The 11863-nt window shown below is 50.7% G+C and overlaps 1 protein-coding gene across 2 annotated transcripts in view; it reads right to left on the bottom strand.

Moving 5' to 3' along the window:
* Positions 1-1171: 1171 nt before the first annotated feature.
* The window catches only part of Zfp64 (ZFP64 zinc finger protein), an 82902-nt gene continuing 72210 nt past the window's right edge, over positions 1172-11863 (bottom strand). For both annotated transcript variants that reach the window (XM_045156915.1, XM_045156916.1), the window contains 3 exons: positions 10030-10092; positions 6491-6742; positions 1172-2362 (listed from right to left, as the gene is read on the bottom strand). In XM_045156915.1, coding sequence (XP_045012850.1) covers positions 1647-2362; positions 6491-6742; positions 10030-10092 — 1031 coding nt within the window. In that variant the 3' untranslated portion in view covers positions 1172-1646. The remainder of the gene's footprint in view (positions 2363-6490; positions 6743-10029; positions 10093-11863) is intronic.

Here is an 11863-nt window from a genome sequence, read left to right on the forward strand (position 1 = left end):
TCTTCTTACTTTTTCTAAGGGAACTATTCCCCAGTATTCAGTCTATAACACTTTGTCACCATAGCTCTTTTTTCGAGTTTACCAAGAACAATAGATCTATTTAGTGTCCATTTCAAAAGCATCCCTGTGTAGCTTAATGAGGTCACACTGTTCCCCCCCCCCCCCGCCCACCCACCCACCCACTCACTCACTCACTCACTCAATGTAGGTTCTCACTGTAGCCTAGACTGACCCGGAACTCACAGTGACCCTCCTACCTCAGCCTCCTGAGTGCCGGGATTAAAGGTGTGTGTGTGTGTGTGTGTGTGTGTGTGTGTTTAATTTTTATTTATTTATTTGAGAGCAACAGACAGAGAAAGAGGGAGAGAGAGAACGAGGGAGAGAATGGGCGCACCAGAGCCTCCAGCCACTGCAAATGAACTCCAGACGCGTGTGCCCCCTTGTGCATCTGGCTAACGTGGGTCCTGGGGAATCAAGCCTCGAACAGGGGTCCTTAGGCTTCACAGGCAAGCATTTAGCCACTAAGCCGTCTCTCCAGCCCCTAAAGGTATGTATGTGTGTGTTTTGTTAACACAAGAATTCATGTAGCCCAGGCTGGCCTTGAACTCCCGATCCTCCTGCCTTTGCCTTCCAAATTCTGGGATTACAAGTGTGCATCACCTTGCTCGGCTCACACAAGAATTTATATTAAACAAGGACAGTATTTGATGAACAGTAGAGCGTACAAACTTGGCAAGGGAGCTATACTCACTGGGATCCCAGAACCTCAAGGCTTCGGTTAGGTAAAGAGTGTTCAGAAGGTTAGACTTCCACTCGTGTGCAGTGCACAGGTCCCACGGGCTCTGCATGATGCGAAAGACACTGGTCTCAGCTGTCTCACTCACCACGCATATCCCAGAACCAGGCCCAGGGCTCAGTGGCCTTAGACTTTTGTTTCCAACATTCACTTCCAATTTTAGGACGCACCCTCGCTGGCTGCATCACGGTTAGTTTGATCTCTGGCGCCACCTTCAGGCCAAACTGCACTTTGCTTCATTGCAGGATTGGTGAGAAATCCCAAGATTTATATAAACCACTTAGTGGATGGGGTAGAGGGGGAAGATGGAAAGCCTCCTCCAGCAGTCTGCCTTTGCAGGAACGTAGAGAAAATCGACCTACACCCCTCTACCGATGTGTTTGTCTTTTTTTTTTTTAATTGTAAAAGAGAAGAGAAACCACACAATTATATAAGGTGAACATACTATACCCACCACTACCCAGGTGAAGAAATAGAACTTTTCCCTGGTACCCCAGACACCCCCCACCACACACAGACCCTGACCTGCTATACAGATCAGTTTAGCTTTAGGGTTCTAACTTGCCAACTAGTTCAGCAACTCCAGCATCAACAGATCCATCCGAGCACCAACGGTCCCCGTGGAAAAGCTTTCCGTGGCGCACAGCCCAGTGCCCGCCTTTGAGGAGCCAGGCTTGTGGACGAGTCGCACCATGGCATTCCTCTGGTGTCTGCTCCCTTCACACGTCCGCCAAATGCCACCAAGGACCTGGGGGACGGGTGGCGGGGGAAACGGGGGTTGGCAGCTGCAGGAGGGCCAAAGTTGCCCTTGTGTCCTCACTGGGTCCCCGAGAACCCGCCGTGGCTGCCCTTAGAGGTCGAGGCTGGGCTCCTGGGCACCTTCGAGCTGCCCCACAGAGACCAGGGGGCTGGGCTGTCCCGGAGAGGCACCGCTTTCCGGGGGAAAGGTGACCAGGCTTGAGTTCTTGCCGTCACCCTGGTCACTGTGCTGCTTGCGGTGGCACCTCAGGGAGTCGTCCCTGACGAAGGAGGCCCCGCAAATGTCACAGCGGAACGCCCGGTGGGTCACGATCTTGGCCACGTGCTGGGAGCCACCCGCCTCCTTGGGCCCTTCCCGGCCCCGGGGGGCCCTGTTCTCCGTCTTGGCCTCCCCCTTGTGCGCCTTGTCCACGTGCTTGGCCAGGCTGCTGGGCCGCTTCGTGTCGAAGCTGCAGAAGCCGCACTTGAAGGGCCGGTCCTGGCAGTGCACGCGGCTGTGCACGCGCAGGGCGGCGGCGCTGGCGCAGGAGTAGCTGCACTGGGGACACTTCTCCGGGTGCTCGGCCTGGTGCAGGCGGCTGTGCTCCAGGAGCTCGGCCCGGTTGCGGCCCTGGAAGGCGCAGTGCGGGCACTTGAAGGTGTGCTTGATGCGCACGTGCGACTTCAGGTTCGCCTTCATGGTGCAGCGGACGTCGCAGAACTCGCACTTGAACGGCTTCTCGCCCGAGTGCACGATCATGTGTCTCTTCAAGTCCGAGCTGATTTTGAACTTGGCGCTACAGAGCCAGCACTGGAAGGGCGTGTCCCCTAGCAACGGGAGGAAGGCGTGTCTCCATTAGAGCCTGGCAGGCGACCACCCGGGCCCCTCCCTCCGTGAAGGTGCGTGACACACCTGGCCAGCTGCGACCAGGCGACTCTACTTGTAACTTGCAGACGGTAACATTCACATGTGGCCCTGGCAACAGTCCTCATAGCAACCATCACCTCACTTTACGGATGGGGCAACGGGAACTCAGAGAGGTCAGTTAACGGGGGGGGGGGGCTGAAATTCAAGCATCATGACCCCAAGTCCACAGCTGAAAGACACTTGAGTTCCAAGCCTAACTCACATCTGATAATTGGCGACCCAGAATTGGACATGGAAGACATACAAAGTAAGCTATGTAGCAGTTTTCCAGATAAAACAAAACTTTATAGACATACTTACTATTTTTTCCTTTCCAGCCCCCCTCCCCCCCTTTTTTTTGAGGTAGGGGCCTGTTTTAGCCCAGGATGGCCTGGAATTCAGTATGTAGTTTTAGGCTGGCCTTGAACTCAAGGTGGTCCTCCAACCTCCTCAGCTTCCCAAGTTCCGGGATTAAAAGAGTGTACCACCATGCTTGGCCAATTTTGTTGTTTGTTTGTTTGTTTTGAAGCAGGCTCTCGCTCCAGCCCAGGCTGACTAGGAATTTATTCTGTGGCCCCAGGCTGGCCTCGAACTCATAGTGATTCTCCTACCTCAGCCTCTCCAATGCGGACATTGAAGGCTTGGGGCACCATGCCGGGACATGCTTGCTATTGTATTTAACTGATGTACATCGTGTTACTAAAGCTTCTGGGCTTTATAAATTCAGATTGGGGTTTATTTATAAAATTAACACGCAAGGGTGAATTCTAGGTCAGCAAGTGAATTCCAGGTCAGCATGGACTAGAGTGAAACCCTACCCTGAAAAAACAAAACAAAACAAAAAATTAACACAAGGCTGGGCGTGGTGGCTCACACCTTTAATCCCAGCACTCGGGAGGTAGAGGCAGGAGGATCACTGTGAGTTCGAGGCCACCCTGAGACTACACAGTGAATTCTAGGTCAGCCTGAGCTAGAGTGAGACCCTGCCTCAAAAAACCAGTGAATAAAAAAAAAAAAAAATTAACACAAGGATGTGGCACAAGACTATAGGACCAATAATGAAAAAATCATGGCTTTCTAGGGTTTGCTTAAGAATCCTTTCTCTGATGGCCTTTCTCAAGACTTTTCAGTCACTTTGGAGGTCTGGAGGCAGTTACTTTAGTCATTATCAGCTGAATATAAGGAAGGTCAGGACCATTTACCCATCCTTCATGCCAGGTGTATGCTGGTGGCAATGAGCCCTGCTTTCTAGTGTTATTTTTTATTTTATTTTATTTATTTATTTATTTTTTTAAATTTTATTTATTTATTTGAGAGCGACAGACACAGAGAGAAAGACAGATAGAGGGAGAGAGAGAGAATGGGCGCGCCAGGGCTTCCAGCCTGTGCAAACGAACTCCAGACGCGTGCGCCCCCTTGTGCATCTGGCTAACGTGGGACCTGGGGAACCGAGCCTCGAACCGGGGTCCTTAGGCTTCACAGGCAAGCACTTAACCGCTAAGCCATCTCTCCAGCCCTATTTTTTATTTTTATTTTTTAGTTGTTTGAGGTAGCATCTTGGTCTAGCCTAGGCTGACCTGGAATTCACTATGTAGTCTCAGGGTGGCCTCGAACTCATGGTGATCCAACTACCTCTGCCTACCGAGGGCTGGGATTGAAGGTGGGCGCCACCACGCCTGGCTAGGGTTCGTTTTTTGTGTGCATGTGTGTTTGTATATGTGCAAGCCAGAGGTGAATGTCAACTTTTTTTGTGTGTGTGACAGGGTCTCTCGCTGAACCTGGAGCTCACCCATTCAGCTAGACTAGCTAGCCAGCAAGCCCTAGGGATCTGCCTGTCTCTGACTCCCCAGTGCTGGCATTATAAGCGTGAGCTGCTATGCCCAGTTTTTATGTGGGGGGGGGCATGGAGGACCAAGGTCTTCATGCTTATATGGCAAGTGCTTTGCCCATGAGCACCTCCCCCCCAGTATCACCCTCACACCTCAGTCCATCAGGGTGAGAGGCATTCCCAGGCCACCCCCCCACCCTTGTTTTTTGTTTTTCAAGGTAGGGTCTCACTCTGGCTCAGGCTGACCTGGAATTCACTGTGTAGTCTCAGGGTGGCCTCGAACTCACGGCGATCCTCCCACCTCTGCCTCCCGAGTGCTGGGATTAGCCTCCTCACACACATCACCACAAAACTTTTTGCCTGCTGCTCAAGTACTCTCTGGAACGCTTTGTGTTTAGACATGGCATATTTCATGCCATTCTTTTTTTGTTTTGTTTTTTTTATCGAGGTGGATCTTGCTCTGGCCCAGACTGACCCGAAGCTCACTATGTAGTCTCAGGGTGGCATCAAACTCACGGTGATCCTCCTACCTCTGCTTCCCTAGTGCTGGGATTAGAGGCGTGCACCTCCACGCCCAGCCTCCTCATTCTTACAAATGCCTCATCATCTTTATGCTGTCTTTTTTTCTTTTTTGGTTTTTTGAGGTAGGATCTAACTCTAGCTCAGGCTGATCTGGAATTCACTGTGTGGTGTCAGGGTGGCCTCGAACTCGGCGAGCCTCATCATATTTAGTTGGCTGCATTTAGGAAGAGGGGAAAGAGTGGCTTAAGCCTGGGTCACACATGCTGTGGTTTCCTCAGCCATCTTCATGCCAGTTTCACAGTCAGTACTCGCGTGGCACTTGACATCTGCTGGAAAGCCTGGCTCCTTACTCTATGGCTGCCTCCACCTGTCCACTGGCATACTGCTTTCTTTGCTCCATTTAAAAATATGCACTTGTTTAAAAGAGAGAGAGTGTGTGTGTGCGTATGGGCATACCAGTGCCTCTAGCCACTGCAAATGAACTTTAGATGCATGTGCCACTGTGTCTGGCTTTACATGGGTACTGGAGAATGGAGCCCTGGCTCTCTCTTCCCTCAATTTACATTAAATAATTCATTAGAACTTTAAAGACAGGATCTCATGTATCTTATATTGGCCTTGACCTTGCTATGTAGCTGAGGATAATTCTGAACTTTGGATCCTTCTTCCTCCACTGCCTGAGTGCTGGGATTACAAGTGTTCAGTGCTGGGGTCAGAACCCGGGGCCTTGAGCTTGCTTAGATGAACACTTGATTATCCACTGAGCTACACCCCCAACCTTCTTTACAGAATTTAAATTTATTATTTACTTATTTATTTGACAGAGAAAGAGGGATGAAGGGAGGGAGGAAGACAGAGAGAGAGAGAGAGAGAGAGAGAGAGAGAGAGAGAGAGAGAGAGCGTGCCAGGGCCTCCAGCCACTGTAAACGAACTCCAGACGTGTGTGCCCCCTTGTGCATCTGGCTAACATGGGTCCTGGGGAATCAAACCTGGGTCCTTTGGCTTTGCAGGCAAATGCCTTAACTGCTAACCCATCCCTCCAGCCCTTCTTTACAGAATTTTAAAGGTAACACATTTCCATCAGCTTGCTGTCTTCCATCACCAGGAGTGGCTTGATCTCCATTGTCTGGAGGGTGCTACAACGGGCTGATCCTACCTAGCTGTCATTATTTCTGTGAGATTCCACTAAGAAGGGAAGGGAAAACTAGAACTAGGTGTTTGTGTTTTATAATCACATTTTAATTTAATTTAATTTTTTGATTTTTCAAGGTAGGGTGTTCACTGTATCCCAGGCTGACCTGGAATCCACTCTGTAGTCTCAGGGTGGCCTCGAACTCCTGTTGATCTCCCTACCTCTGCCTCCCAGGTGCGGGGATCAAAGGCGGCTCTAATCACCTTTAACTGACTTTGCTGTATGTCTGAATGAAGCCAAGGCAGCCGAGAAGGTATAAATCGAGGCACTGACAAACTTAGTTTAATCTGAGACACAGATTTGGTGCTGGGCAGCTACGCCAGTTTGCCCACCCCTACCTGGGTTCTGTGTGGTCAGGCCAGCGAGCCCGGCCATCAGACCCCTTCGCCCCAACAGCGGTCGTCTGGACGGAGGAAACCTCCACGGGCCGCATCACGGCCGGCTCCAGATCCCTTCACTTCTAGCTCCAACGGTGGGAGGCAGCCGCTCCCCGGGGGCGGGACTCACCCGTGTGGGAGCGCAGGTGCACGGTGAGCTGGCTGGAGTTGCGGCTGGCGTACGGGCACAGCTGGCACCTGTACGGCCGCTCGTCCGAGTGGACCCGCAGGTGCTTCTTGAGGCTGCTGCTGTCGGCGGCCGCGTAGTCACACAGGTGACACTTGTGGGGTTTCACGCTCGTGTGGCAGCGCACGTGCATGGTCAGGTTGTCCTTCCGGCTGAAGCGCTTGTCGCAGAACCCACACTTGTGCGGCTTGTCACCTTCAAACACAGGAGGTGACGCATGGTGTAAAACTCAGACTGAAGGGCCAGGAGAGAAGGTCGGTGGTGAGAGGCGCTTGCTTGCAAAGCCTGACGGCCCAGGTGTGATTCCCCAGTACCCAGGTCAAAAGTGGCACACGTGTTCAGAGTTCATTTGCAGTGGCACGAGGCCCTGGCACACCCATTCTCATTCTCTCCACACCACCCCCCTCTCTGCTTGCAAATGAAAAAAAAAAAAAAAAATTGATCCAGGCATGGTGGTGCATGCCTTTAATCTCAGCACTCTGAGGCTGAGGCCAGAGGATTGCCAGGAGTTTGAGGCCAGCCTAGGCTAGTGTGAGACCCCACACCTCGAAAAACAACAACAACAGAAAGAAATAGATCTGATTAAAGAAAATCAAAGGCTAAACCCTGTTTGTATTTATTTAAGAGAGAGAGAGAGAGAGAGATTGGGCACACCAGGGCCTCCAGCTGCAGCAAATTAACTCCAGATGCATGTGCTACTTTGTACATCTGGCTTAAGTGGGTACTGGGGAGTTGAACCTGGGTCATGTGGCTTTGCAGGCAAGCATCTTAACTGCTAAGCCATATTTCCAGTCCAACCATAAATTTCTTTTCTTTTCTTTTTTTTTTTTTAACTTTACTACCATTGCAAATGAACTCCTGACGCATGTGCCCCCTTGTGCATCTGGCTTACATGGGTCCTGGGGAATTGAACAGAGGTCCTTTGGCTTTGTAGGCAAATGCCTTAACTGAAATAAACAAAAAATATTTTAAAAATACAAACAAAACCAAAACAGGATCTCATGGAGTCTGGGCTGGCCTCGCTGCATAGCTGAGGATGACCTTGAACTCCTAACCCTCCTTTGCCTCCCAAGTGCTGGGGCTGCCTGCTCCCTGCCCTGCCTAGCACCTCTCTCACTTTCCCTTAAAGAGATTCCAAGATCCGTCGCCTTGGACCCAGGGAGGTAGCTTAAGTCACATCTACGGACTCAAGGGCCAGGCCCTCACTCTCTCCGTGTGCCCAGCATGCTTTATAACATGCGAGAAAAATGCCATTGCCTTGACTTCCTCTCCAGGTCAACCTTGGTACTATGAGCACTTGGGGTTCACTCATTAATTCAGGGTTGCAGGACAACAGGGCATTGTGGGATTTGGGAAGCCGATGTCGCCTCCATCCACTAGGTGGCAGTAGTACTGTCCTGCTGAGGATGATCGCTCCACTTCCCGCCAGGACAGTTAGTCTCTTGCAGGGGCCATGTTGGCAGCCTCCTCCTCTTCCTCATCCCGGCCTTGCAATCCTCACACTTCCTGACCCCCACCATTCTGGTGGCATTATCTGCAGAGGTGAGGCCAGACCCTCCCTCTCTCACAGCAGGACATGACCCGCCCTCACCAGTCAAAACTGGTCTTGGGTCCTACAGCCTCCTGCCCTTTGGGGTAGATCCTCAGGTGTCCAGATCGCTGGGTTCTCAATGCTGGAGTTCTGTGGGTGAAATGGGTCGTAGCCGCCCTCCTGGAAACCAGCCCTCACCCCTCTGGATACGCTGGTGAACTAAAGTCCTACGCTGGGTCAGGCCTCACTTCTGCTTCCCACTGAAGAAATTCAGAGAAGGAGACCAGCTGCCAGGGACCCAGAGGTAACCGAGCTCAAATCGTACTGGGAAAGTGTGAAGATTTCCGGAGCCCCTCCTGCCACCCCCCCCAGCTTCTGGCTGGGCTCCCGGAGGAAGCTATCTTCCATTATGGAAATTGAGGTTTCAAAGAGTTGTTTCAGCTCCTCCTCCTCCTAAGTAAATTCAGGCTAAGTTGGGATTCCCAGAATCAACACCCTCTATTATGGAATTCCTAGGCCCTTCAGGACCAGAGTGGGAGGAAACAGGCCCGCCCTAGAAGCTAGCAGCACAGACCCCAAACAAGAGATCAAAGCCCACTCCAAGGAGATCTGGGACAGTAAGGCTCCAGTGGGACGCCCACCCCACGTCCAGCAGACACCCCATACAACCCAGTGTAAGACCCTCACCCTCCTCCTTCCTCCCCACTTTCTTTGCTCTGAACCCAGCCACCCCCTTGTTGGTATTAATAAAACTTTGGAGAAAAAAAAAAAAAACAAAAAACTTTGGGCCCCAAAAGAAACTGTCTCAGAGGTTTTCTAAATTCTGAACCTAACAAAAAGGAAACAACCTGATTATATTTCAGCCACACTCTAGGGTTAAACAAACCAATGCTCTTACCCAGACAGGCAAGAATAGGGCATAGACTCTTTTGCGTTTCATCTTGTTTCTTTTGCCCAGTAAGGTCTCACTCTAGCCCAGGCTGGCCTGGCACTCACTCTGTAGTCCCAGGCTGGCCTCAAACTCAACAGACATCCTCCTCTGAGGAGTGCTGTCCCTAAAGGCGAATGCTGGGCTGGGTTTATAGTTATTTTATTTTTATTTATTTGAGTAAGAGGCATCTCTCTCTCTGTCTCTATGCAGAGACAGGAAGAGAGACAGAGAATGGATGCATTAGGGCCTCTGGCCACTGCAAAAGAACTCCAGACTCATGTGCCACTGGCTGAGGTGGGTCCTGGGGCATTGAATCTTGGTCCTTTGGTTTTGTAGGCAAGCACCTTAACCATTAGGCCATCTCTCCAGCCCTACCATTTTTTTTTCTATTTAGAAGATTTTTATTTATTTGTTTTTATTTTGAATTTTTTATTATTTACTTATTTGAGAGAGAGAGAGAGAGAGAGAATGGGCACACCAGGGCCTCCAGCCACTGCAAATGAACTCCAGACGCGTGCGCCCCCTTGTGCATCTGGCTAACGTGGGACTTGGGGAACTGAGCCTCGAACCGGGATCTTTAGGCTTCACAGGCAAGCGCTTAACCGCTAAGCCATCTCTCCAGCCCTCTTTTTTTAAATTTTTATTTTATTTATTTATTTGAGAGCGACAGAGAGAGAAAGAAATAAAGAACAAATGGGCACATCAGGGCCTCCAGCCACTGCCAGCAAACTCCAGATGCATGCGCCCCCTTGTGCATCTGGCTAATGTGGGTCCTGGGGAATCAAGCCTCGAAAAGGGGTCTTTAGGCTTCACAGGCAAACGCTTAGCTGCTAAATCATCTCTCCAGCCCCGTCATTGCCCTCTAAGATTCCCGCAGGCACCCTCACTGCTTGCTCCACTTCCCGTTCCAGTGTTCCAAGGACAACAAAGCGTCTCCTTCCCTTCCAGGTATGCAACACTTAGTTCAAGTCCATCTATCCCTTGCGTTTTCATGCAACGGTTAACTGAATGGATACCTACCCGTGTGGGTTCTCAGATGGCGGTCCAAATCCTTCATGCCATGGACGGTTTTGAAGTGACACCCTAGAGGGAAAGGAAGAAAATGTTCTTTAAAGTACACGCAGTCCCTGAATTACAAAGGTTCAACTTGTGATTTTCACTGACTTCATGGTGGTGTGGGAGTGTACCTATGCAGTCACGCGTACCCATGAAATCATCCCGTTTTCCACAGTCAGCTCAGGATTTAACAACCGTACAAGTTACATGACATACTCAACACTGCCATAAAACAGAGTTAGGCTGGAGTGATGGCTCTTGCTTGCAAAGCCTCCCGGTCTGGGTTCAATTCCCCAGTACCCACATAAAGCCAGATGCACCAAGTGGCATATGCCTCTGGGGTTCATTTACAATGAGTCCCTCGTGTGCCCATTTTCTCTATCTTAGCCAAGGGCATTAAGTGAATTTTGTTTTTTGCCATTGGCAGTGCTGTGGGTTGAACCCGGGGCTCTGTGTATGCGAGGCAAACACTCCACCATTGAGCCTCGGCCCCATGTATTCTTGCCTTTGATGTTTTCAACTCAAATGAAGTATAAACTCATAATATTTGTTTATGAGACAGAGAGAGACAGAGACGGGGGTGGAGAGAGAAAATTGGCACGCTAGGGCCTCTCGCCACTGCAAATGAACTCCAGATGCATGCACCACTTTGTGCATCTGGCTTTATGTGGGTACTGGGAATTGAACCTGGGCCATCAGGCTTTGCAAGCAAGTACCCACACCACTGGGCTGTCTCCTCAGCCTCACCGTGGCTTTACTGCAATATGATCCCGCCGTAAGTGAAGGGGCAAGTGCAAACTCGACCCGCAAGTGGCTGGGCATCTGATGTTCTGACAGACGTGCCAATCCTTTGACGTGGCAATATGACATCGTTAGCTGTGAAATTCACGCTGGAGAACAGTGCCAGCCAGGGCTGGGGAGGTGGCTCAGTAGGCAAAGTGCTTGTGACACAGCCTAGAGGCTTGAGTTTGAATCCCCAGCACTCAGGTAAAAGTCAGGTGTGGTGGCATGTGCCTGTCATCCCAGCATGGGGTGTAGAGAAAGGATCCCCATGGGTTGCTGGCCAGCTGATCCAGCCAAACTGGGGGGCTCTAGGTTCAGCGAGAGACTTTACCTCAAAGAAATCAAGCGGAGAGTGACGGATGAAGTTGCCTGATATCAACCTGTGGCTTCTAAACACACTTATGGGCGAGCACGTCTGCGCATATACCGTCATACACAGATACACACACGCACGTGTGCACGCACACAGGAAAACTGTAATCAAGTTACAAAAAGAATCTCAGCTGGCTGTGGTGGTGCACACCTTTAATCCCACCACTTGGGAGGCAGAGGTAGGAGGATCGCCATGAGTTCAAGGCCACCCTGAGTCTACATAGTGAATTCCAGGTCAGCCTGGGCTAGAGTGAGACCCTACCATGAAAATAAATAAATAAATGAGTAAAAATTAAAAAAAAAAAAGAAAAGGTAGAGGTAAGGCCTGGTGTGGTGGCACACATCTTTAGTCTCAGCACTCAGGGCACTAAGGTAGGTGGATCACCATGAATTCAAGGCCAACCTGGGCTACAGTGAGACCCTATTGGAAAAGAAAAAGAAAAACAGGTAGAGGAGGGAGCTGTGGCCATAGCTACCGGCAGGGCATCTACCGAGCAATGTACAAGGCCCTGGGTTTGACTCCCTGGATCAAAAAGAGAGGGAAAGCCGGGTGTGGTGGCGCATGCCTTTAATCCCAGCACTCAGGAGGCAGAGGTAGGAGGACTGCGGTGAGTTCAAGGCCACCCTGAGACTACACAGTGAA

The sequence above is a fragment of the Jaculus jaculus genome, chromosome 8 (assembly GCF_020740685.1).
Source record: "Jaculus jaculus isolate mJacJac1 chromosome 8, mJacJac1.mat.Y.cur, whole genome shotgun sequence".
Classification (NCBI taxonomy): domain Eukaryota; kingdom Metazoa; phylum Chordata; class Mammalia; order Rodentia; family Dipodidae; genus Jaculus; species Jaculus jaculus.